This window comes from Dryobates pubescens, chromosome 12, assembly GCF_014839835.1.
Source record: "Dryobates pubescens isolate bDryPub1 chromosome 12, bDryPub1.pri, whole genome shotgun sequence".
Lineage (NCBI taxonomy): Eukaryota > Metazoa > Chordata > Aves > Piciformes > Picidae > Dryobates > Dryobates pubescens.
Genome location: NC_071623.1, coordinates 8,477,813 through 8,505,205, shown reverse-complemented (window position 1 = coordinate 8,505,205; position 27,393 = coordinate 8,477,813). Strand labels below are relative to the sequence as shown.

The following is a 27,393-nucleotide window of genomic DNA, read 5'->3' as shown; positions in this document are numbered from 1 at the left end:
TAATAAGAAGCTATTTTAGTCAGGTGAGCTTCAGTGGCTCTGTATTAATAAAGGAATATTTAAGGCTTTACCATTGCTGTTAAATAAACCAAGCCTGTAGACATGGGCAAAGGCAGTAAGTGTCAGAATACAAGCTATTATTTAACTCCCTAATGACTGTACAGATGACTCTGTTTCAATCTGGCAGGACAGCATAAGAATAGAAGTTGTAAGAAGGTTAACATAAAGACAAAGGAGATTTTTGCTATGTCTCTTATGGATAGTATTACCTTAAAGATCAAAAGTAGGAAAGTGATGAGTAGACTGAAAGAAAAATAAAATCCTTTTAAAGGGAACAGGGATGCAATAAGGGGTTTGGGTTTGTTGGGTTTTGTTTGTTTGTTTTAATTGGTTGTCCTTTTTTTTTTAAAATAAGTGGTAGCTGGTAGTTGAGAGTCACCAGAAAGAGAAATTTAAGCTCATGCTCTTGAAGATTTCACTATTAGAAAGCAAAGCTATTTTCAAAGTGCAAAACTAACTGAAGTAGCACTGCACATTAGAATCACAGAATGTTTGGAGTTAAAAAGGACCTCAAAAGATCATCCAAGTCCAACCCCCCTGCCAGAGCAGGAGCACCTAGAGTAGATCACACAGGAAGGCATCCAGGTGGATTTGTAATGTCTCCAGAGAAGGAGACTCCACCACCTCTCTGGGCAGCCTGTTCCAGGGCTCTGGCAACCTCACAGGGAAAAAAAGTTTTTCCTTATGTTCACGTGGAACCTTCTCTGCTCCAGCTTGCACCCATTGCCCCTCGTCTTATCATTGGACATCACTGAGTAGAGCCTGGCTCCATCCTCCTGACACTGCCTTTCACACGGTTATGCATGGGCACAGGTGCATATGTGGCATCTGTTGTTCCCTCCTGTGGGGTTCTTCTGTTTTATGCATTCAAATTTCAAGGAAACATTCTAATGACAATTTTAATCTGATCTGCAGATAAAGAAAATTGGCTACACTTGCTTTTCAGAACATATTCAGTGAGGCTGGTGAACAGCAATAATTCAAGTCCACTAAAAAACCTTTTGGATAAAACCAGTAACTGATCACTGAATGTTCTCAAACTGAAAAGAATCAGAATATGAATATACAGTATATATACAACAGAGTACTAAGGTCTAGGTGTTTGACAAGGAAGTATACTCTCACATGAATGCTGTCTTATCAATACAGCCTTTAAGGAAGCATTTCATGCCATTTCTTAAACTATCAGACTGTATAAATGCAAAATACACTGTTCAAAAGCACTTAAGCTTCCTATATTCTGCTCCAGATTAAAATGTTGGCCTTTACTGCACAAATTCTACCTCATACATAAGACAACCGATATCCTGTAGTAAAAAAACCCCAAACCCAAACAAAACAAAACATACAAAAGCAAACCAACACCACTTGGTTTTTGATGTAGATTATTTTCAAATGAACCACCACAAGGAAACCAATTACTCACTCATCCAGAACATGAGGATCCTCAGGACTTCTATTTTCATATTCTAAAAGCTCAAGGAAACTCTGCATGTACCTGAAAGAAGCAAAAATTATAAAGGAGAAGTTAAAATACTTAAACCTAAATTATGTTTTAATTTTTTTTTAATCTTAAGAGTACAGTCTCATCTGTAACAGCAGAAACATAGCACACAGTCCTCTGCAAAGGCTAAAATGAAGTGGCCCACAACAACAAAGGCAAAGAAAGCAACTGCAGTATGTTATACAGAGTTAAAAAGTAGATTTTGTGAGCCTGCACGTCCACAATTCAGGAACACTGCTATATAAATCAAGCTAAGGTTAATAGGAACAAAACCTCTCTTCAGGAAGGTCTGCAATTTCAGGTAACTTAGTTCATCCCTTGTTCTTGGTTTCTGGTCATGCACTTTGTACACATTGCTCTGCTCCCACATTCCTCAGTGACCCAATCTTCTTTCTAAAATAAAGCTCCAGGGAACACTCCCCAAAAGCTGTGGTGTAAGACTGCACCAAGTTGGTCCTACCAGAGTACTCCAGAAGAGTATACCCACACACACACTCCTGCATCTCCTCATGTTGTACCTCAGGCCATGCAACACAACCCTTGGTTTCCTAACACCACCACTCTTGCACACACACTTGTCTCCAGTTCAGACATTCAGCACAGACAAGATACTCGCTGAGACTCAAGAGACACAGAAGTACTACACAGGGGGTAAAGAAGATTTAAGGCAAAATACCACTCAACATGAACGTGGCCAGCCTGATCTGCAGCAAACTAGCCCAATACCAGTATAAATGCTACCATCTCACATCACAGGGCCTGGGGACCAGCTATCACCCACTGAAGGAGGTATATTTAAAAGTATTGATGCAAAAAATTACATAATGGGGACTAATTTATCAAAATAAATCAGGCAAGGTATCAATCAGACATGTAAAAGTAGGGTTTCAGTTTTACCAGGAGACAACATTCCTCTCTCTTTTGCCCTCCCTTCATACTTGATTAAGCACTGCCACTTACACTATGATAACATCAATACTAACAGCTCTAACTCCCTGCAATGTCAAAACAGAAAGAGTAGGTTGGGGGTTTTGATCATTCTCTGACATGAAAACAACTCCTAGAAGGTCTAACCTGCTAAAGCTAGCACAAGAGAGAAAAGACAACCACAAAGCTTACATGGGAAAGTAAAAACACCTTCCAGTAGCAGCAACCCATTAGAGCAGCTCAACAGAATGATCTACGTGCAAGGTCACTGCCTAGGAGACTGGCCTCAGTCACTGAAGCTTGGACAACTTCACATTACAACAAAATCTCTTTTGGTAGCAGTTCTATGTCAAGATCAGCTTTAGCAGGTTATGAAACTTCACCCTGCATCTTAAAGCTACAGCAATGCCAAAGACAGCACTGCTGCCTGTATGACTCCCTCCAGCACTATGTCCTGCTACTCCACCCCCATCTCAGTTGCATCAATCACAGGTCACTGTGTCATCTCAACATGGTCAGCACAGTAACACTAGCTCCTGCTCCTCTGCGTGGTTTTGCCCTCCTGTAACCATCACAGATTAACAAATTGCATTGGGTTGGAAAGGAGCTCTCAAAGGTCCTCTTGTTCAACCCTCTCTATAGCAAGCAGGGACACTTCCAACTAGATCAGGCTGCCCAGGGCCACATGGAGTCTGGTACTGAATGTCTTCAAGGATGGGGCCTCAGCTACAGGTTTGTTTGTGTGGTAAAAGGCCATCAGGCAAAGTATTTATTTGATTCTACAGAGGAAAGTAGTCTACCCCAAAGAATACCTGCATGATTTCTGTGGGAGTCCTATCCTTCAAACACAGGGTGATCTCTTGCCACTCAAGTACTATGCCTACATTAGCATTTTTACTTCTAAATCTAAACCAGCATCATGGTTTTGAAATGAATTCCTAAAAAAATCCACACTGGTTATATCTGCAAAGCAGTTTTTGCACTTCTCTGAAGAAGCTGAACTGGAAGCTGCTGTAGATGTGAAACAGATGTACCTAACCCAAAGCAACCATCACAACCCAAACCAATGCGTGGGCCAAACCCTTCTGATTTCTTCAGCAGAGGCACAATACATGTAAGGAAGCAGACTATGGACTGTCAAAAGTGCCATCCACACTGTAAAGTGCTTCTCACATTACATAAAAGATGAAATACTGTAGGCGCCAACAACCACCTCTCTACTCTTTATGCTCCACTCACCCATCCTTTCAAACTCTCCTCTTGGTTTGAAATCCCTTCCTTTCCTACTTCAATTTCTGTTGCCATCCTCCCTGTTCAATGGAGGCCTTTGATTTTTTTCCTTGGCCTCTGTTTTTCAACAGACTCACAGCCCACTCTTCTACACCACTTTTCCTAAGGGCAACAATAGCCCTTTCTACCTCCCAGAACACCCAGGGCTGCAAGCCAGCTTTGAAAGGAAATTCACAATCATGGAATCATTTAGAATGGAAGAGATCTCACCAAATCACCTAGTCCAACCTCCCTGCTCAAGCAGTATTGGCTACAGCAGGCTATCCAAGACTGTGTTCAGTTGGTGTGGTGGGCTGAGATTTCCCCCCAGCATTAACTTTGCCAGACTAACTCAGATGGAAGCTGTATTGACAGGCAAAGCCACAATCTATAATCAAATGCAATGAATATGTACAAAATATGTATTTACAGATATTTACATAGAATACATAGCATACATAGAATAAACCAGGTTGGAAGAGACCTTCAAGATCATCGCGTCCAACCCATCAACCAATCCAACACCACCCAAACAACTAACCCCCAGCACCAAGCACCCCATCAAGTCTTCTCCTGAAAACCTCCAGTGATGGCGACTCCACCACCTCCCCAGGCAGCCCATTCCAATGTGCAATCACTCTTTCTGTATAGAACTTTTTCCTAACATCTAGCCTGAACCTCCCCTGGCACAGCCTGAGACTGTGTCCTCTAATTTACAGTTAACAACCAACACAAAAACTCCCCTGGTCAAAGGCCAAGAGAGCTGTCCCTCTGCACCCCCAACCCTTGTCCAAATGGGAGAAAAGAGCAGAAAGAGAAAGTAGTAGTTAGACTTAACGCAACACAATGCAGCCAAGGTCAAGCAGAAGCAGATTAGTCTCCCTTCAAAGCACAAAGCAAGCAGAGAAGAGGTCAGAAGAGGCCCCCTGAGTGTTTTGGTACAAGCAGACTTATGGCAGATCTCTCTCCAATGGAATTGTGTAGAATTTCTTTAGTTTTCCTTTTCACACTCAATAGTGACTTATTTACATTTTTCTACTTTTCTGCTTGAAATCTGTAACAACATTTTAAAGACATAGCCTAAAACTACCACAGTTGGGTTTTGAACATCTCCACAGATGGAGACCCCAGTCTCTCTGGGCAATCTTCTGTTGATGTTTGTCCACTCTCATTGTTTTCTCTTACATTCAGATGCAATTTCATGTGCTTTAACCTGTATTTATTGCCCCTCGTCCTGTCACCGAGCGCTACTGAAGAAACTCCATTTTATTCATCTTCATTCTCTCCCATTAGGTATTTATACATGCTGATAATATCCAGCCCCTCACCCACCCAAGCTTTCTCTTCTTCAGGTTGAACAGTCCAGATGGCTTGCTGAGTATCTCTAAGGAGACATTCAGCTGTCTCAGCTTTTTCCCCCATGTGAAAGATTTTTCCGTAAATCTGTGTCGTGAGAGAAGTGGCAGCTTCTCTTGTGGCAAAGTCAGAGGAGGTTATTAGGAAGCTGCTCAACCCCATCTGTCATCAAAAGTTCTGTTTCTGAAGATCCAGGACAACCACCCACACTTGAGAAGCAACACAGCATGTGCTTTATACTACAGAAGTCCTACCACAAGTGTTGAGCATCAGCAATCCTGTGCCAATGCTGAGGATAAAACAGCAATCAGTATTTGAGGTACTGAAGGTAGCAGACACCTGACTTTTGTGCTGTGCAGATTTGGTTGGTTGCCTACCATTACTGGCATGCTGCATTGAGATCTATTGAGTTTATTCTATCTCATCTCTCTCAGCAGGATATTTCTATTAGCTTCCTGGGACATTGGTCCTAAGACTGCAGCTCCATGGTAACACAATGTTGTTAGCATAGTCTGAATGTAAAAAATAGAGGAAAACCAATTATTAATCTCCAAGCTATGCTGACTTCTCTCATGGGTCTTTCAAAACAGATAAATAGAAATTTTTAGCCTTTTCCAGAGAAAACTATTGAATAAAAGTAGAGAAATTTGGTCAGAGTTAGTTAAAATGTGACTCTTGGATATGACCGAGTAGCATATTCATAGATTCATAGAATGGTTTGGGTTGGAAGGAACCTTGAAGATCCTATAGTTCCACACCCCCCCCTGCCATATGCAGGGACACCTTCCACCTCACACTCACTTTAGGTATTTTACAATCTCTGACCTTCTCCATTATAAGGTTTTACTGTAACTGTTTTCCCTTTTCACATCACATTTGTGATGATTTATTATGCAGTTCCACCACATGTTGAATATGCTACCTGTCTAAAGCACCCTCTTCAAAGCCAGCCTAAAAAATAGGCCCACTTCTTTGGAAACAGAAGTTACTCACCACTTTTGAAGAGATGAAAATAAATTGCTAATCTCTAGCATGCCAGTTGTTGATTTGTTTGGATACGCTGCAGTTCACAACCAGAACATACTAACTGTGTTGTTATTTTGATTCACTTTATTCCTTCCCCTATTACTCCATGCAAAACACACATATAATCTAAGTTATAAACTCCAACTGGGACAAACCTCATGTTTTACCTTTGCACAGACTCAAATGCAAAACCATTTTGTTGTTGTTCATAGTTCACACTGTGGGGAATGCCAGCTTTATTCAAAGAAAGCATAGCTGAGGAACATAAAGGAAGGGCAGCTGTTTTGCCTATCCTCACTGTTGCACACATCAGGCTAAGGAACCCAGAAAGGAAAGAGGAAACAAAACAAAAAAGGCACCTTTCCTGCGAGCAATCAAGCAACCAGTTGTAAAATCTGTTAGGCAGCACAGTGCAGACAAAGAGTGTGGTACAGGAAAGCAAAATCCTACAGCACAGCTATGAAGATAGATGAGAAAATTGAGAGCAGGGCTTGCCTGCAGCAGAAAGCATATTCTCAGAAACATCAAGATGAGGTTGCTTCCCAAGGGACCTGTAAGAGGGTAGGAAACCCACACAATCCAGGATGTCACTGCCTGGACACAGGATTGACAGGAAAGAATCCATGCTGCACAGCAGGCAGCATCAATTTTTTTTCTTACTTCATGAAAGCCAAGTTCCATCTATTTACAGAGCCACCTTATTCTAATTTAAAAGTTTAATAAAACCCGCTTTAAAGATTAGATGCTTCTTGTATGTTATGGTATGCTGACACTGAGGAACAGACTGGGAACTGAAGTTTTTCAAGCTAATTCTGTCTCACTGAGAGAAGACTGAGAGGTGACCTCATTCATGCTTATAAAGATGTGAAGGGCAGTGTCAGCAGCACAGAGCCAGGCTCTGCTCAGGGATGTCCAGTGATAGGACAAGGGGCAATGGATGCAAGCTGGAGCAGAGGAGGTTCCATGTGAACATAAGGAACAACTTTTTCATTGTGAGTGTGCCAGAGCCCTGGAACAGGCTGCCCAGAGAACTTGTGGAGTCTCCTCCTCTGGAGACATTCCAAACCTTCCTGCATGCATTCCTGTGTGATTTACCTAGGTGCTCCTGCTCTGGCAGAGGAGGTTGGACCGGATGATCTTTCAAGGTTCCCTCCAACCCCTAACATTCTGTGATGAGTAGAGGAATTATGCTGTGGAGTCACCACAGAAAAATTTTCTTTCCTTCCTTCATCTATCTGCCAACATTTCACTAGAAACAGCTCCACAAGTCATCTGGATTAGAAAAGCATAAAAGACCTGCACATTATTCACTTTTTTCCTGTTTGCCATAACAGCTTCTGGTAACATCAGACACACTACACAAGCCTTCAAACCTTCCAAGCTGCCACTTAACATCCAAGTGATTGTTATTGTGTGGCTCAACATTTACATTTATTTGAAGCACTTAATCACTATGTTTGAAGTGGTCATCAAGACAGCTGCTATTACCTTACACAGACAAGTGTATTTAAACCAAAGTACAGTATCACATATCCTAATTTATATTTTCTAAGTCTGAGGCTTTGATAAATATGAGACCCAAACCAGCAATCAATGTACAGTCAACAGTGGAATTTCTTGGCTCAGAGGCTCTCACTGAACTTAAAAGAAGCCTGCAACATCAGTTGCTGTTACAGTTAGACAAGCTGTATTTCTTGTACACTGTGAAGGTATTTTTACACAAAATTCTTTGGATCAAGTATTTGCAGGTAGAAGCAATCAATACCCCATGAACAACAATTTTTCACAGCTTAATACATACAAGGTAGAAGTCTCCAAACCTCACTGAACATGCAAGTAGGCTAGAAATTATTTACTATGGAAAAGATGAGAGGACATTGAATCACTTTGGATACACAGTAGTTATTACAATGGAGAGTGTTACTTACTGGATGATTTTTCTCCCTATCCGTAACGGTCACTGAATAGGAGGTTATGTTTTCAAAGATTTAGCAATGAGAAGACTAATCAATGTTTAAATTTTCTCTCAGTATTTTTGACAAAGGAGAAAGAACAGCAATTTCAATAATTCAATCCAGTGAGGAGTATGTGGAAAGCTTGCTCAAGGAAGATATTGACTGATTCTAATTATCTGGGAGGTAAGGATATGCTTTTATTAACTGACAAGACTAACTTACAAATTGTTATCTCCAAGATCCATGTTAGAGTATTTAATTAACATTAGAGAGAAGAAAATGAAACTTCACTTGACAAGAAACACAGCTTATAAACAATTCAAGGCAGACCTTAGAGTACATGGAGGGGGGGCTACAAGAAAGCTGGGAAGGGACTTGTAACAAGGGCTTGTAGTGGTAGGATGAAAGGGAATGGATTGAAGCTTAAGGAGGGGAGATGTAGACTGGAGATTAGGAAAAAATTCTTTACAGTCAAGGTGGTGACACACTGGAACAGGTTGCCCACAGAGGCTGTAGAATCACATAGAACTGCCAGGGTTGGAAGGGACCTCAAGGGATCATCTAGTGCCAATCATCCTGCCATGGGCAGAGACACATTCCACTAGAATGCCCCCTCCCTGGAGGTGTTCAAGGACAGGCTGGATGAGACCTTGAGCAACCTGGTCTAGTGAAAGGTATTGCTGCCCATTGCAAGGGGATTGGTACTAGATGATCTTTAAGGTCTCCCACCCTAAACCATTCTATGAATTTATGAAAACAGACTTCAGTACAAGACAATTCAAGCTGAGCTGCAAGTAAATCAATACATACAGTGTTTGGTTTACACTCATTTTTCAATACACCTTTTACCACTTACCAGCTCTGTACCAGACCAACTGAAGGCCTGTTCAGTAAGTTATCAGGCAACAAATTGACTTCTCTCATGGTGTTAGCTAGTCGCACGGGAAGTTCTTTCCGCAGAAACATGTACGAAGTCTTCTCACATGCATTGTCACGACCTGAGGGAAGGAAAAAAGCATAAGTCCGCTGCAGCAGACGAAATTTTAGACTCTCAGTGCTAGAGGATTTAAAAAAAAAAAATAAAAAAAAAATCCACCAACAAACAAATCCCATCCCTGGGGTTAGAGCAACCTGATCTAGCAGAGGGGTCCCTGCCCATGGCAGGGGGGTTGGAACTAGATGATCCCTGAGGTCCCTTCCAACCCTAACAATTCTGTGATTCTAAACAAAACCCCAACAATTGGGGGGAAAAAAAAAATCACTTGTGGAAATAAGAGTTTTAAAATCATTTCTTTCAGCACCCATCTTAATTTTGCTCTCATTCCCAAGACACACATTATACTTTCATTTTCCTAGAGCTTAACCTCTACTATCTGACATTCTTCCTCATTTCACATCCTCTCATAGAATGGTTTGGGTTGGAAAAGATCTCCAAAGGTCATCTAGTCCAACTCCCCTGCAGTCAGCAGACATCCTCCACTAGACCAGGTTGCCAGAGCCTTGTTGAGCCTGACCTTGAGTATCTCCAAGCATGAGGCCTCAACTACCTCTTGGTAACCTGCTCCTGTGTTCTGCCACCCTCATGGCAAAGAACACACTCCTCACATGCTATCTCCTCTTCTTGAATTTCAAGCCACTGCCCCTCATCCTATCACTACAGGCCTTTGTAAACAGTCCCTCTCCAACACTGTACTCTTTCCTATAAATAAAAGTCCTATACACAAAATAATCTTCTCCTATAAATAAAAATAATGAAATACCAAAGACTTTACATTAGCTGGAAATGAGTAAAATACTTCAAAGTATTCTGTTGAAACTCTTGCCCAAGTAGTTCAGACGGAAGATCAGACTTGACATACACTTGTGTATTTTGCAGCACTTCACAAGGGGCACTCCTCACCACAACTACTTTCTAGAGTCCAGGTAAATTAAATTTTAAAAACTAAACTTAAAAATCCCCATGGTTTACTTGTAATGAGCAGCTAGTGTTCTGCTTTTGTCTGGAAAGACAGCAAGTGTCTTTTGTGACGATAACCACTAAAGCTGCCTGCAAAATTTATGAGTGAAGGCATAATACAAGAGCTATAAATTATGTTCAAGCAAACTAGAGAGTGTTAAAGCACTGCTGGGCACATAATCACTGAGATTTGCAATTTGAGAAACTCAAGTACAATGCAACCAGCACAATCAAGGTGATACTTTTTAAGATGGTCCCATTATAATCAGCTGAACAGCAGAGTTTTCACCTCCTTTGCATAGGTAACATTCACTGATGGATTCATTTCCAAACCACAACACAGGCTCGGGGATTATGGAGGAAGGATTAGGGCTTTCCTTTTGGTGTGTTTTTTTTTCCCCTCTCATTTAGATATCATCAATCAGCAGATCGTTAAATTCTATTAGCGTCAGCAATTCTGTAATTGCTCTTTCAGCAAACATTTAGACCTGTTCTACTTACTTGCATTTTTACATCTTCAATTACAAATATACACATCCTGTCAAAATTAGACAAAGGAAATAAGACATTCCATTGTTGTTTCCTGGGAAGCACAGTAATGATTGCAGGGTTCAGACATGCAATTAAGTTAGATACCAATTCACCTACAATAGAGGACAGACACTTGTTTGTTCACAAGTCACTGTATACAGTATAAGAATATAAGAATACTGTGGCTGGACAGCAAGAAACACTCTTCAACTAGCTCACCCAACACCTTCATGGATGGAAAAACCCTCAGAAACAAAAGCATAACCGCTGCTTCTCAAGAGTGACTGAGAACAAGCTTAGTTATTTTCTAGGCAATAAAAAGCAAAAGATAGCCCAGACTGAGAATAAAGAAATGGTGAACAAGAACCCATAGCCTGTGAAAGTCCATGGGGGCCCTTCACAGACAGCTAACGGGTTTGTGCAAGGCAGATGACAAAAGCTACTGGACTGGAAAGCAGGACTGGTCAAAGAGACTCACTTCCTCTTCTCCCTTTTTTGTCTTTCCTTCTTTAGTAGTGCTTCCCATCTACATTTTTCTAAGTAAAGTGATTTCCAATTAAGTAAGTAAAATGTTTCAATTAAAAACAGCTAACCTACCAGCAAATACTCTTTCAAACCACACCTCAAGTACTGTGTTCAGTTCTGGGCCCCTCACTACAGGAAGGACATTGAGGTGCTGAAGCATGTGCAGAGAAGGGCAAGGAGGCTGGAGAAGTGCCTGGAACATGTGGCCTATGAGAAGAGCATCTGAGGGAGCTGGGGTTGTTCAGTTTGGAACGGAGGAGGCCAAGGGAAGACCTCATTGCTCTCTAAAACTGCCAGAAGGGAGGCTGGAGACAGGAGGGGAGAACATCTTCTCCTTGGTAGCAAGCCACAGAACCAGAGGAAATGGTTACAAGCTGTGCTAGGGGAGGTTTAGGCTGGCTATTAGGAAATATTTCTTCAGTGAAAGGGTTGTCAAACATTGGAATGGTCTGCCCAGGTCAGTGCTGGAGTCACCATCCCTGGAGGTGTTCAAGCAGCATGTGGACCAGATGCTTAGCGACACGGTTTAGTGCTGACCCTTCAGTGCCGGATTCAAGGGTTAGACTGGATGATCTTATTCCAACCAGACATATTATGTTAAATACAAATAAATACTCATTTTCCCCAAGCAAAAATGTGCTGAGGTAGCATAGCAGTTTCCTTCTCCTGACTCGGTAATGACATATGATGTACTTCTGCTTCGCTGTCCAAAACCTCAATTTAGATTTCAAGCACTAGTCACAAAAGAGCACAACAGTGAATTGTTTGTTCAACATGTGATTTTAATGTTTAAAAGTAAAGCATTTGAGGAGAGCGTTTGGTTGTTTTTCTAACAATGCTGAACTAGATTCGTGTTTTGCAGTGGCAAGAGAGTGACAATTTTCTGCAAGTTAGAAGTTAGGGAAGATTTTAACTCCTAGGAAAACAGTTAGAACTGGCAGCTGGATAATTTTCCAATATCAGCGTTTCACTTATGGATCAGTCCACATGCTACACTATGCCCATGAAAGAAACATCAACTTAGAAGAAACTAAGTGCTCTTTTTAGACTTTTCACTGCACCCTGAGGTCTAGTTCTCTCTCCTATCTATCCAATACAGAGCCAAGACCACACTAGTTTAAGATTCAAAAGCAGGTAAGTGCCACCTGTAGTATGTCTCAGTGGAAGGACTCCATTCAGAATCCACAAAACAAGATTGGAAGCCTTTCACCTCCTGTGAAACTACTACTATTGCTTTTAGCTAGGGCAAAATAAAGGAAGAAAGACAGGAAGGGAGAGGTAGAATCCTATCTACTACCAGAAGTACTTCCAGAATACCTTTTCTCTTCTATACAGGCAAAGAAAAAAAGATAGACAGACATGAAGCAGAGGGATGAAGAAATTTTCCAAAAGGTATGCAAAAAGGTCAAGGCATCACAGTGGACCAAGCAAAGGCTAAAAAATAGTAACTTGCTGCTGAAGGTAGAAAAACAGAATTGATGAAGGATCAGTGAATTCCATTGATTATACACCATTTCAGAAGCAACAAGCCAACAAACAAAACCCCAAACCCAAAACAACTCCAATTCCAAGCATATTCCTATTCCCCATTTTCATCAGCACAGGCTCTAGGGTATTTATCTCACCCACCACTAAAAATACCAATCCCACAAAAAGCAGACAGGGTTTGTTTATTTGGTAAAAAACAGGGCTTTGCAAAACCCAACTCAAATGATGAAGCAAAAGGAAAAAAACACACACAAGATAAGTGGAGATGCTGAATCCCACTGACCAAACTCTCTACCGCAGGCTTCATCTAAGAAAGCTGTGTGCTGAAACTGGATTCCGTTTTTGGACCTACCACGTTGTGGTCCAGGATAGCAACCATAGCCTCAGCTGTTCAAACAGAGGTAGCCAGCAGATGGCAACATTAACCTTGGGTATTTAGCTGCCTTCCCCCCCCCCCCCCCCCTTCTTCTTTTTAGACATTTCAGATCTAAGCTTCAGACCAAGTTCCATCACTGCACTCTAAGATTAGGCTACTTCCACCAACACCTATGCTTTTTTCATTAAAGTGCCCAGTTTTAAGAGCATGCTTCCACTTGGTAAATATGATCAACAGGCTGCTCAGGGATGCGGTTGAGGTCCCATCCCTGAAGACATTCAAGACCAGGCTAGATGTGTCCCTGATGTCTGCAAGGGGGTTGGACTAGCTGACCACTGAGAGTCCCTTCCAACCCAACAAAGTTTGTGAACCTGTGATCATGCTATTAAAAGACTGATTCTTTGTCAGTGAGGAAACTGAAGAAACTCTGGAGTTTCAAAAAATTCAACTTAGAAAGAATAAAGGACAGGAGAATACTTTTATATCTTATTGAACCACAATCACAGCATCACAGGATGTTAGAGTTGGAAGAGACCTCTGGAGATCTTCGAGTCCAACCCCCCTGCCAGAGCAGTACCATAGAATGTAATGCAAGTCGCACAGGAACACATCCAGACAGGGCTTGAAAGTCTCCAGAGACTCCACAACCTCTCTGGGGAGCCTGTTCCAGTGCTCTGTGACCCTTACAGTAAAGAAGTTCTTCCTCACACCTCCTGTGCTGTAGTTTACATCCATGTATCATTCTTAAAAGTCTGAACAGCTAAGTTTTTGTTACAAAACTACTGCCAGTAAACCAACTAAAACCAGAGGAATTTAAGTCTGCAAGTGAGCTTCCACACATAACATGTTTCTGTTCTTCAGTTCAATTCCCTTCACCAGCTGCTCCTTTGCAGTCTAAAGGAAAGCACAGAAAGAGCCATTTGAACCTCCTCTATCTAAACTGTTTCTGTTCACAGATGATAATTTAGGTTTTAACAGTACCTGACCACTGGTTTTCAGTCTGTGCCATTTCATTGCCAAGTGCAACCCAAACTAGCAAACTCGGGTGCTAGTGAGCTTTCCAGTTACATTTTCCAACAGCCATGTGACAAAGCATACAGGTAAATTACCAGAGATTAAGTACAGAAACTGGTGAGTTTAATAAACCATTTCTGATTTATCCAATTCAATCAACAACAGATTCAAGCACTCCCAGACCGGGCCAACTGCAGCACTTACTTTCTATTCCAAGAGAAGACTTCAGGATCCCTTTCACTAATGAGAATGCATTAGTTTATATATTGTTGTCTAAAAGACCAGTTCAAATCCCATTCACAATCACAGTTTTAAAATTCAACTTAAGAATTTCAAAATTCAGTAACTACTCATCAATTTGTATACGGGGGGGGGGGGGGGAAAACACTTATCTCCATTTACTTCCAAAAATCTCTGATAGTCAGTTTGTTTCTGTCTTATGTGTATTAACTGCTGTGGTAAAACTGGCACCGTGAGTAAGTCAACTCACTTTCACGTAAATTCAATTTAAGGACAAAATGTTAGACAGCTGTCATTAGCACAACTGGACAAAATTATTACATTCACTATTATATTAGCTGTAGACTAATGTGATACTAAATAATACTGTAATAATAATGTAATAGGCTACAATATATAAGTTGTGAACTCCAGTAAGCCTGTCTGAAGTAAATGGTGCTCCAAATGAAATTGACTGTGCTGGAAAGCAACTTACATTATTCCTGAACTGGAAGAGATAAACAGAAGGAATTAACAAATGCACAATGCACTGTAGATCTACCAAAGTCTTAGTCAAACTGTAATCTAATTTTAAATCTTAAAAGCCATAGCCTTCCTGTCATAGAAAAGACTCAAAGGAAGACATACGTCTCTTTCTCAGGAAAAATGGGTTAGCAGGCAAACACTTTTAAAAGCTGTATACCAGTACCATGTATTTTATGGATCATCCCAAATTAAAGCATTCGTTCTTAAAATAACCTTCCCTGATCTACAACTAATGTTTAACTGCTTACCACTCAGTTTTATTGAAATAACTTTTTCAGTATTTTAAAGCATCTTCCCAGAGAAAGCACAGTAATCAAGTTTAATACAGAAGCACTCAGACAATTACCCACAGGCTGGATTATTTTTAAGACATGTAAGCCCAAGGCTGTCCCTCCTTCGGGCAATTTGGTGGCAGGCTGAAAGTCAGAGGAATCATTTCAGCAGTTAAGCTTTGTCCTGCCAGTATTACAGGCAATCATCTCAGCACATGACAGGCAGAGAGCCTGAAACTCTGGCCTGGGATCCGGTTCCTGATCCTAGAGCTATACCTGAAACTCAAGGATTCCCTCCCCAATCAATCACAAAGAGCACAATGAAGTGGCTCCTCAGACATCTGCTCCTCTGCCACTAACACTGCTGAGAACTAAGCAGGGAATAGCCTGAGAGCAGGGAAGAGGTGGGCATATTGTGCAGCACATCACCTACACTGTGTAGAGGCTCCATAGCTTTCAAACACAGAGATCCTGGACAACACAAATGTAGTGTTTTGTGCTGGTGTGACTTGAAGATTTTTAGTGGTTGTTTTTGTTTTGTTTTGTTTTTTAAATGTAGATGGGGCTTAAAACACCAAACCAAAGAAATTCTATTCTCCATTTGATGCTTGCTGGTCAGATTCTGTTACAATAAACTGACTAGAAAAGACTGAATTTTGACCCTTTGAGCTGATCATCACCTTTTCCCCTCACAAAAGATGAAGACCTAATTCAAATTAAAGGTTATGATTAGATGCTCCAAATTTTTAACACTCTCTTAAGCTCTCACAGCTTTGACATCATCCTCCCTAATCTTTATGAAAAACTTCCCTAACTCCCTACCAGCTGTTACAGAAAAATATAAATCCCCAACTTTATCCTTCAGCCTCTGTCAACATGCCAAAGGGAAAGTTATTACAAATCTCTGGCATAAATAAAAATCAGCGTTTGTGAGGAAAGACTCAGTTAATATCACTTACATAAAAATATTGCCAATACCACATGGTCCAGTTTCCCTTTCCAGTCTCCATGAGGTGAAACATCTCATTACAAAATGCTTTTGATGATTAACAAACCACATGGCAAAAAAAGAAGATTAGAGGATTCCTCCATGCCACTGCTAGCTAGAAAGATTCAAATGCATTTATGCAGTCTATAAAACATTTAAGAAAAGCATAAACAAGGACTACAGCAAAGCAGCAAGAATATTTTTGGGTGGGGTTTTTCTGTTTGTTTTCAAACATCTGTTTCGTCACTTTTTGTCTCCTCCTCTATTTACACATTCTTAAACCTATTTCTGAAAAAAATACCAACAAAAACTTGCACCAGGAATTACATCAGTAAAAGTATTTACAATACTGTGTTACTTGTTTTACAGTGAATAGGAACTAATATGCCAGTTCAATATATATATATATATATATAATACAGAGATAGAGATACTCAGACACACACAAAGAGTAGCCTCTTCCCAGGCAAAGAAAATATTTGAAACAAATAGGGCAAAGAGGCACCTAAGGGACAACGTCATATTTACACAGAAAAGTTCAGAGGAAAAAAAAAGTCAAATGCAAGAACACACAAAGCATTCAGAAAACTAAGAATAATTTTATCTCTCAAAGTCATAGTTCAGTTCTCTAATCCAACCTTTCAATTTACTATTCCAGGAAGAAAGATTACATTTAACTGAATCCCAGGAACACACACGAAAATCAAACATTTTTCGAAGGACAACTAGCAATCTGAAAAATTATTTAGAGGTTTTGGGGAAAGAATGGCTCTTAAAAATGCTACTAGGGATAACTAGCATCAGGAAAAGCTGCTTTCGTGTTATAGTTATGGAATTAGATAAAACAGTTCCTAAAACTATGCCTAATTCAATTATATATGATACGGTTTTGAGCTATGCAGAACTGCAGTAATACTCTACACAGAACAGTACTGTGAAGATCAATGACTGCTAGTGAAATGTATATATGAAGTGTTCTTCAAAAACACGTACTGACTCTGCCTGGGATGGAGTCAGCTTTCTTCAGAGCACCCTAGAAGGTGCTGTGCTTTGGATTTGTGACTACAAGTGTTGATGATACACCTAGGTTTTGGCTTTGCCTATTTCCTTGCACAGCAGGAAAGCTGTACTCAATCTCCTGCCCCAGCAAGTAGGCCAAAACACAAATAAATCTATGGTCTTGGGGATACAGTTTGATCATTCACATCCATTTATGCAATCTGTTCTATAACTATACTAAAATGCTGAATTCAGAATATGAAGTCTCAATCACTCCTAGAAATTGAGTGGGGTTTTTTACTGCACAATCAAAACAGTTAGAAATCGAAACCAAAACTAACATTTTCCTTGAGAACTGCACTACCTGAGATTTAACTAACAGCATAAAACTTGAAAACAAACCTTTTCTGAGAAAGTGACTCCCAAACAAGCACACTTAATCCCTGAAACAGCCTCCAAAGGTGACTGATACAGATAAATTAAATGTACCATGATCTAACATTACATAGTACTCCCACACAAAAAAAGTCTGTCATACCACAGTTCAATAGTGACTGCTGTTATCTAACCACAATGACTCTGGCAGACCTTCACAACAATCAATATTAGGCCTTATGAAACCCTTCAATGTTATACATAGTATTGGAATATTACTGCTGGCCAGGGACTGGCTGAGTTGTAAATAGTAACAGGTTATAAATAACACCAACTCCCATCAGCCAAAGGCTTCCAGCTAGTTGCTGCGTTCAAAAAGCAGGGGGAACAACCCACCCCTTTACAATATCATGAAATGCAAACTTTAACCATCCTCAGATCTAGAGAATGAAGGACAATACAGAAAAGCAGTAACCCAAAAATAATTCAAGGACAAAAAGCAGACAGATAACGCAGCTTGCACATCCATCTTTCACTGAGACAAGAAGGTAGCCTTTCAAGGTAAAAACAAAGCAGCAAACTGCTTTTATTCCCATGTTAGGCAAAAATCAGGATTCTATTTAAACTTCTAACAGACATATTTGAAAACAATACTTAAAATACTGGAAAAACCCAAAAAAAGAGAAAAGGATAATACCATGGTATTTTCATAAGGCTTGAAATAACTCATCTAATGAATGTATTTAGCGTCACAAAACCAAGCCAAAATACTCCATCGCAACGTACAAATACCTCACAGTCAAAAAATTTTAGGCATCAAAGGATCCCGACCTCCCAATGAAAGCTGTAACAAAATTACTGTCTGGAAGTTGAAGCCAGTCAGATGAAAAGAAAACAGCAATGTCTGACTAGCATTCATCTTTCTGATTCAATTCAGGGGTTAGCATACGAATGGTTAACATCCACGTGAAGAGGGAAATTTTTCTGAAGATGCATTTAAATCAAGCATGAAGTTTTAAGGTCAATGCACAAACAGCAAGAGAAACAACACAGCTGCAGGCAACAACAAATGTCAGGCAATTATTTAATAGTATCTTCTAGCCCTAAACCTTGTGAATCTCTTAGATGCACAGTTTCTCTCCACTAGTGTGGTCTTAGAAATGAAGTAATAAAATAAACTCACAAAACTTCTACTATATTTGTGAACTTAAAACCAAACAACCTTCCATCAGAAGATTAACAAATAGGTTTGGAGATACAAGGTAACTTTGGATCTCTACTTCCCTACCCCCCACACCTTGTTGTCCTAATTGTATCTGCTAGCTACTTCTTCAAAGGCACGTTTTCAGTTCCAATGCTGATGCATGCCTGATCCCAACAAGACAGCACGCAGTGTAAATACTTTTAGAAACCTGATCTAATGCTGCACATGCAACTGACAGCAATCAACAGCAGTGCTGTTTACTCTTCGTATCACTTCAGGAAGAGGCCTACAAGTTTCCCTCAAGATAGGTTAAGAGGTACCACATCAACAAATCAATTTCATACCAAAACTTGCATTTAAGAATGGGGAGGATCTATTGCTCATCTTTTCTTTCAGATATAGCCCAGGACACAGTTCCCAAACTGCATGTACTCACTGTGATTATCTGCTGCATGCTCAGCTTTCACAGTACAACAAAATTACTAAATTACAACCTTTGGGATATTTTTCAATGCCCATAGCCATAGCAGTTGCCACAGATATTTTGATTATAAGCTATGAAATCAGGGTCTCCTAAGCCACGCTGCACAACAAGAATTCACTATGATTCACAACCTCTTATCTGAAGTATGAGTTTGAACAAAAAAAGTCATGTACATGAGTAACTATGTGGTACACAAACACTAACATAACAAACAAGGGAACTGCCATGTTGTTAAGTTTTACCTATATGTGCAGAAGAGCTAACAAAAAGCAGAGTGTAACTCCATAGGAACACAATTAATCCGAAACAGAAAAGCAGAAAAGGCTAGAATATAGCCAAGTACAACTGGCCAAGACAGCTTTAGTAGTGAACAAGCTCCAAAAGCAGGCAGTATTTGCTTTGGATAAAACAAATCTCAGGCTCATGAAAGTCACAGTCAGGCACTCCAGCAGCTGAGCAGTAGCAATGAAGCATTACAATAGTATAGCATACTGGCATATACTCACAATAGAGCACTAGGACCACTTTAAATGATTCTTTCCTGCATGATCAAAGGACTACACAATTTGTATCTCATCTGTGTCTTTATTTGAGCTTAACTGTTTTACAAGTAACCCTTTGAGTAGAGCCATCCATTCTTTGAAATGTTTATTAATATCTGTACTGTCAACCAAGGTACCCCAACATAGAATCATAATACATACATACATAGAATAAACCAGGTTGGAAGAGACCTTCAAGATCACCACATCCAACCCATCAACCAATCAAACACCACTCAAACAACTAACCCACGGCACCAAGCACCCCATGAAATCTCCTCCTGAAAACCTCCAGTGATGGCGACTCCACCACCTCCCCAGGCAGCCCATTCCAATGTGCAATCACATAAAATCAACCAGGTTGGAAAAGACCTGAGAGATCATCAAGTCCAACCTATTACCTAATACCTAACACCTCATGACAACTAAACCATGGCTCCAAGTGCCACATCCAATCCTTTTTTTGAACGCTTCCAGGAACGAGGACTCCACCACCTCCCCGGGCAGCACATTCCAGTGGCAAATTACTCTTTCTGGGAAGAACTTTCTCCTCACCTCCAGCCTAAACTTCCCCTGGTGCAGCTTGAGACTGTGTCCTCTTGTTCTGTTGCTGGTTGCCTGGAAGAAGGATACAACCCCCATCTGGCTACAACCTCCCTTCAGATAGTTGCAGAGGGCAATAAGGTCTCCCCTGAGCCTCCTCTTCTCCAGGCTAAGCAACCCCAGCTCCCTCAGCGTCTCCTCATAGGGCTTGTGTTCAAGACCTCTCCCCAGCCTTGTTGCCCTTCTCTGGACACGTTCAAGTGTCTCAATGTTCTTCTTCAATTGAGGAGCCCAGAACTGGACACAGGACTCAAGGTGTGGCCTAACCAGTGCTGAGTACAGGGGCAGAATGACTTCCCTGCTCCTGCTGGCCACACTATTTCTGACGCAGGCCAGGATACTATTGGCCTTCTTGGCCAGATAAACACACTGCTGGCTCACGTTCAGCCTACTGTCAACCAGTATCCCCAAGTCCCTTTCTGCCTGGCTGCTCTCCATTCACTCCAACCCCAGCCTGTAGTACTGCATGAGGTTGTGGCCAATGCACAGCACCCAGAACTTGGACTTGTTAAATGCCATCCTGTTGAACTCCACCCATCTGTCCAGCCTGCCAAGGTCCCTCTGCAGAGCTCTCCTACCCTCTAACAGATCAACACCTGCCCCAACTTGGTGTTGTCAGCAAACCTACTGATGATGAACTCAATCCCTTTGTCCAAACCATCAATAAAGATATTGAATAGGACTGGGCCCAACACTGATCCCCTGGGGCACACCACCAGTGATTAGCTGCCAGCTGGCAGCAGTACCATTCACCACCACTCTCTAGGCTTGGCCCTCCAGCCAGTTCCTAGCCCAGCACAGAGTGTGCTTGTCCAAGCCATGGGCTGACAGCTTGGCCAGGAGTTTGCTGTAGGGGACAGTGTCAAAGGCCTTGCTGAAGTCCAGGTAGACTACATCCACACCCTTCCTCACATCCACCAGGCAGGTCACCTGATCATAGAAGGAGATCAGGTTGGTCAACATGACCCAGAGCAAGCAGTTGCGTGGAGCTTGCCAGCTCGGGCAGAGTTCAGCATCAGTAAGGGGGTTTGGCTCACACCCAGCACTCACACCCAGGTTTTAGTACAAGCAAGAATGAGCTCAAGTCTCTGTGGTTTTTTTTAAATGCTAGGGCACTCCTAGACATAGAAAGTCTGCTTTCCTCAGATGGACCTATCTGATGCGTTATTTACTTGCTCCAGGCACACATGACCAAACTGGGTACCCATGTATGTAGCTGCTGCTGAAGACTGAGTATTTTGTACCTAAATGTTAAAATACATCTCCACTTGAAAGTGCATTTCAGAAGCCATTATTTTACTAATTATATCAGACTGGATCATAGAATGGCTTAGACTGGAAGGGACCTTAGAGATCATCTACTCCAACCTCCCCACCATAGGCAGGGACGCCTCTTAACTAGGCTCAGCTGGCTCAAGGCCTCATCCAGCCTGGAGCTTGTACACCCCTAGGGAGGAGGCATCCACAACCTCCCTGGGCAATGTATTCCGGAGTCCCACAGCCCTCATACTGGAGAACTTCTTCCTAAGATCCAGTCTAAACCTACTCTCCCTCAGCTTAATTTAGGAATGTCTGCACCTGGAAATCTACCAAAACAACTTCCAGTGTAACTACCCTGTTTGGAAGTATACAGCTGAATCTAGTTGGTTGGTTGTGGGTTTGGTTTGTTGGTTTTGTGTGGGTTTTTTTTTTTTCAGGCCAAAACAATTATGGAGATCTGGATAAACCTGGAGTGACATGCTGACATGAAACAAGGTCAAAACTTGTTTGTATTAAAGCACACCTACAGAACATCATTCCTTTGCAAAGGAATGAGACTGCACAAGAACCCTGGGAAGTGCACTTTGCAAGAAAGAAAATGATGAACAGCATTCAAGAAGAATGTGCAAACAGAAAATAAACAGAGGAAAAAAAGCAGCACGGATAATCTGAGCATTCACACTTTGCAACATACAAGTCCCAAGCCCTTGACACAGTAACCTCTGGCACAGTAGCAGCAGGCACCAAGATCGCTGCAAACTTCATGGAAAGTACATTGGGCATATAGCAGAACATGGTATGTAGACACAAACAACTGTAAGAACCAACTGACCACCTCTGGTATGTTTCACAGGTTTTTGCTTCTGAGTAAACAGGCAAACTGTTTTTTAAAGTGGTTGAATTAACTGAATTAAGCTACCTATCCTTAATTTCTATCATTGGAAATGAATAGAGACTCTACAGCTCCACTACACACACAACTGTATTCCATACAGCCCACACTGTTACTCAGTAACAGTCTAAGCTGTATGTCAATATACATTGCCATCAACTGTGTTTGAAAAGATTCTTCAGCCCACAAAAATAAAGTTTCCCTTTCAGTATTCACCAGGATTTCACAATTAGACAAGCTCAGAAGTGAGTTGAGTCTTAATCAATACCAAAAAAAAGACATGAAGACCATACTGTAGTATCATTATTGTCAGCAGGAAAAAACTCTTCTCCAAATTAATTTGCATTACAGAAAGTGCAAATTTTTTTTGTTTGAAATGCAAGAAAGGTGTGCATTAGGAAACCAAAGCACAAACTGCCACAGGAGGATTATTCACACATTTCCTTTGAGCTTATGCTGCAATATCTGATGAAAATTTAGTCATGTTTTCATAACTTAAGTCCCACATATACAAAAAATACCATTTCTTACTGAGACATGCATTAGCTTCTATAAGCTGACTACAAAACACTATCTTCTTCCCATCAAACATTCAGGTTAGATAAATACAACTGTTCAAATAACTGTAAGCACAACTCAAGCACCTTGAGTAGCATACTCCATATGATGTGCATATTTGCTCTCTTGAATATTTGTGTCCTGTGCCACCAGAAAACTCTATTGGCTAATTCAGGTATAAATAATATAACTCCCTCATACAGTGGGTGCATTCTGTCCAGGCCTTCCTTGCCTTGAGTGATAAACTTCTGCATCAACATCTTTCATTTCATTGCAAATTTCTCCTCTAGGCCTCTGACGTCTCCAACAAAACTAGAAATTACCCAAAGCTGTCAACGTCTAGGATCCAGAAATTAATTAACTACATTACTTTTAATCTATTTGATTAAACTGCTATAATCTTCCTAGTTGAGGTTTCCTAAGTAAACACAGTACAAGAACTGAAGAGAAAGTAAGAGGCCATCTGAAGTGGACCATAAGTCTGATAGTTTTAGCAAGGCTGATGTGATGCAAGACTACCAATTCACAGATTGCATTGGGCTGGAAGGGACCCTCAAAGGTCATCTTGTCCAACTCCCCTGCAGTCAGCAGGGACACTTCCAACTAAATCAGGCTGCCCAAGGCTACATCTACTGTGATCTTTAATGTCCCCAGGGCCAGGATCTCAACCATATCCCTATGCAGCCCATTCCAGTATTTTACTGCTCTCACTGAAAAGAGCTTACTTATGTCCAACCTAAATCTAACCTGCTCCAGTTTCAAACCATTGCCCCTTGTCCTATTCACTACAAGCCCTTCCAAACAGCCCTTCCCTCACCTTCCCCACCCTGATCTTAGAAGCCTAAACTACAGGCACTTTTTTCTCTAGAAGTTTTATATGTCAATTATTATATAGTTTCCCATCAGCCTTAAGACATGAATATGCTTAAATATATAGCCTATATCCAGTGACAACAGACTGGAGCACATCCAGAGAACAAGGCTGGCCAGGCTGTAACATACTGTTCTTACTCTATTCATTTCCACTAACATAAACAAGGCTTAAAAATCATTAAAATAGAGGACTACTACTTCCTGGAAAACCATGAGACACTTTTCAAACCATATAGTAATACAGATACTACAAAGTCAGAAAAATAGCATTATGAAAACGCTGCCACATGACAGATGGTCCAATGAAAGCAGTAATGCAGGGAAAACTTAGAATGGCAGAAAACCTTACCAAAAAAATCCAAAGTTTTGCCAGAAGACCCAAATCATTAAAGCAAAGACTGAAATCTTTCTATCTCTTCAGTCACAACTGAAAAGTCTCACATGCATTTTTTTCCCCAGAAACAAAGCAGACTTTCAAACAGACAATGACAAAATTATTTTAGTGCCAGGGCTGAAGTAAAGATAATCTCAGTTTTAGGCCACTGTTTCTGCCAGTACAGAAAGACAAGGCAAAAGCAGCACAAATGTCAGAGTGCAGAAAAGCAAAAGAAGGCATGGGAAACTGAGAAGAAACTCAGTTAGCAGAACACAGCAGGAAAGCATGGGTTCTAGTCAGGTCCTCCTTTACATGAAACACAGGATAAGGTGCAATGTTGTGGTTTTTTTAATGATATAAAGATCTGCCTCACTGAGATGTGGTAGCAAGCCCAGTCTTGGTTCTTTATACTTAGAGCATTCTTTCACTAATACCATCGCCATAAATGTGCAACTGTTTCCACTTTTAATTACTTTCTGGTTTATCACCTCTGACTCATTTTTGTCTTCTTGTAATGCTGGAATGAAAGAATACTCTATTCAGCTTCACAATATTACATATGGCCTTTACATTTACTTAACTGGCAGCATTCTTAGGATAATAAAAATGTAAAGAACTCTTGTGCCAAAGAGCAGGAGCCAAATAACCTCTGACACAAATAGGAGAAGTTTATTGTCATCTAGACCAAAACGTCAGTTTTCTAACAGGAACACAAGTCATTTCTAGTTTTCAGTCCAGTGCTTCTGACAAGAAAAAAAGCTATTCACTCATCAGCAATGCTTCCATAAACACATGGGTCTTCCACGAACAGGTCTCCTACATAAGCACCGTCAGAGTTTACACCTGAGGTTTAAGTGAGCCAATCTTTTCACGGCAGGTTGAAATTTTCACATTCAAGATCTGTAACTTAATTTCTCCTTCACTCGCTAAACTCACATATTTTCAGGTCAGAAACCCTTATTTTGACTCTCCCACGGAGCTTGCTGTTTGGCAATAACGCAAGACAAGAATGGTAAGCCTGCCTCTCCTGTCTCCTGGCACCACAATTCAGGAGGCCGAGGGTGCCAGATAGAGCAGAGGCAGTGTTTACCACCGGCTGCAGACGTGCACGCGCAGCTGGCTGTCACCATAGGTTCCCGCCTCGCACAAGACGGTCCCCAACTGCCTGCGGGGCCTCCCGGGATGGGTAAGCTGCGGCCGGCCCAGGCCAGGCCGAGCCGGGCCAGGGCAGCCCCAACGCGGCGGCGCGCACCTCCCGGCCGCCCCCCGCAACGGCCCCCGCCGTGACTGTGCACCCCGGGCTCTCCAGGCCGCACGCAGGGGCGGGCCCCGCAGCACCGATGCTTGGCGAGGAGACGAGGACGAGGAGACGAGGCCTAGGCGCCGGCCTCCACCGCCGCTCCCCCCGCCACGGGAGGGCCCTCGCCACTCCTACGCGGCGGGAAAGCCGAGGTGACCCTTACCCATTACCCCGTTCCCGAGCCGTGGGCGTGGGGGGAGGACGGGACAGACGTCGGCGGACGGCCCTGCCACTCACCGAAGTCGAGGAACTGCTTGATGGAGAGGGGCGAGGGGGAGAAGCGGGAGTAGTACTCGATTTGCTTGGGGACGGGGCTCTTCAGCAGCGCCCCGCACAGCCGCATGGCGCGGCCCGCCCGGCTCCTCTACGCCGCACCTGCTCTCCTCCTCTACCCGGCAGCAGCACTAGGGCGCTGGAGCGGCGGTGGCAGCAGCGCAGCCACCCGCGCTCATGCCAGGGAAGCGGCTGGCCCGACGGCGCCCGTCGGCCTCTCTGCAGCCCGGCCTTGGCCCAGCCCAGCCTGTCCCGGCAGGAGGGGCCAGCGGAGGGACCCGCCCCCGCAGGGGGATGGACGGGGCGAGCGCGAGCGACTGGCGCGTGTGGTCCGCATGCCACCCTTTCCCGCCGGGTGGGGCGCTCTAACGCGCAGGCGTGGTAGGGCAGGGCACGGCGTGAGGCGGCTGCTGAGGGCGGGCTGGAGCCGGTGCCTAGGGCGGGAGAAAGGGAGCGCCAAGATGAACAGTGGGGACAGGGTCTCGTCCCAAATGGCAGAATAGCCCGGCATCTTTTGTGTGTAGCCCGTTTCCAGCCTGTGACACTCATTCCGCTGCAAGAGTTGGGCTAGCATTGAGACCTGATCAGTTAATCTTGACTCGACCAGGGCACAAAATGGGGATGTGCCATTGGCTTCAGCCTGAGGTTCAGCCTTCATGCTATCAGGAATCACTGAGTTTTGCAGTTTCTGCAAGCCTGCTAGAAGAAAAGCCACCTTCTCTTGACACAACAAAGCAAGTTTAAAGCAATGGAGAGAACAAGGTTGAAATGTGGAAGACTCCACCATGCTGTAACACTATGCCTACTATGGCTGCAGATGGGGCCCTACTGAAGACAGCCTATGTCAAGGGTGTGTCAAGTTTCTACTCTGATATTTCTTACAGTTTCCTGAAAAGTCCAGTTTTACCTGAGAAAGCACCTGAATACAATTAAAAGTTAACTTAGATTGCTAAAATCAAAAGTGAAGCCGGGTATTTGTGAGCTGAAATGCACCACCAAATGAAATCCCTGTCATTTCCTGCTTTGCTCTGCAGTGGTTTAGATAGATTTGTGACAAAGGCATCTGATGACAAATAACTGGTCACAAATTCCTCTTTTTTTCTTTCCCCTCCAATTAATTCAGTATAAACTTCAGCATTGCTCTAATTTTATAACAGACTCACAAAAGGAACAGCTGCTTTTCAGTTACTGGAAGCCTCTCTCCATCATTCCTATTGTGATTGTCATTACAGAATTTGAGACCAATGAATCTTGACCTAATGTACAAAATAGAGCAGTCGGAAAACGTTTTTAAATCACTCCAATTGCAGGTCATAGAAATTACCACCTTGAGGCATGTAATGTAATCAAGGCTGACAAAAAGCAAAATCTGTAATTCTGAAGCTTTTTTTGGCAGATGAAGAAAAGTGTTTTTAAACTTTTGTTGGATATTCTTCAGCATTTTGTTTTGATTTCACGCCCTGGTCCAGCTGCCCCAGGGATCCTCAGCCTTTGCAGCACCTCGACACATCGAATCAATTTTTGTTGGGTCATCACTGTGACAAAGGAGAGGGATAATTTAATGTGAGTAGCCAGTCTTGCCTTAATTATTTTTCTTGGGCTTCTGCATTGGAGTTGGTGTAAAATCAATTCTCTGACTTC

General features: G+C 42.1%; 1 protein-coding gene across 1 annotated transcript in view; it reads right to left on the bottom strand.

The window, feature by feature from the left end:
* Positions 1-25,994, bottom strand: part of PDK3 (pyruvate dehydrogenase kinase 3) — a 46,166-nt gene extending 20,172 nt beyond the window's left edge. The window contains exons 1-3 of the mRNA XM_054165894.1: positions 25,717-25,994; positions 8,954-9,095; positions 1,487-1,558 (exon numbers count right to left, since the gene is read on the bottom strand). Of these exons, the coding sequence (XP_054021869.1) occupies positions 1,487-1,558; positions 8,954-9,095; positions 25,717-25,822 (320 nt within the window). The 5' untranslated portion in view covers positions 25,823-25,994. The remainder of the gene's footprint in view (positions 1-1,486; positions 1,559-8,953; positions 9,096-25,716) is intronic.
* Positions 25,995-27,393: the final 1,399 nt, after the last annotated feature.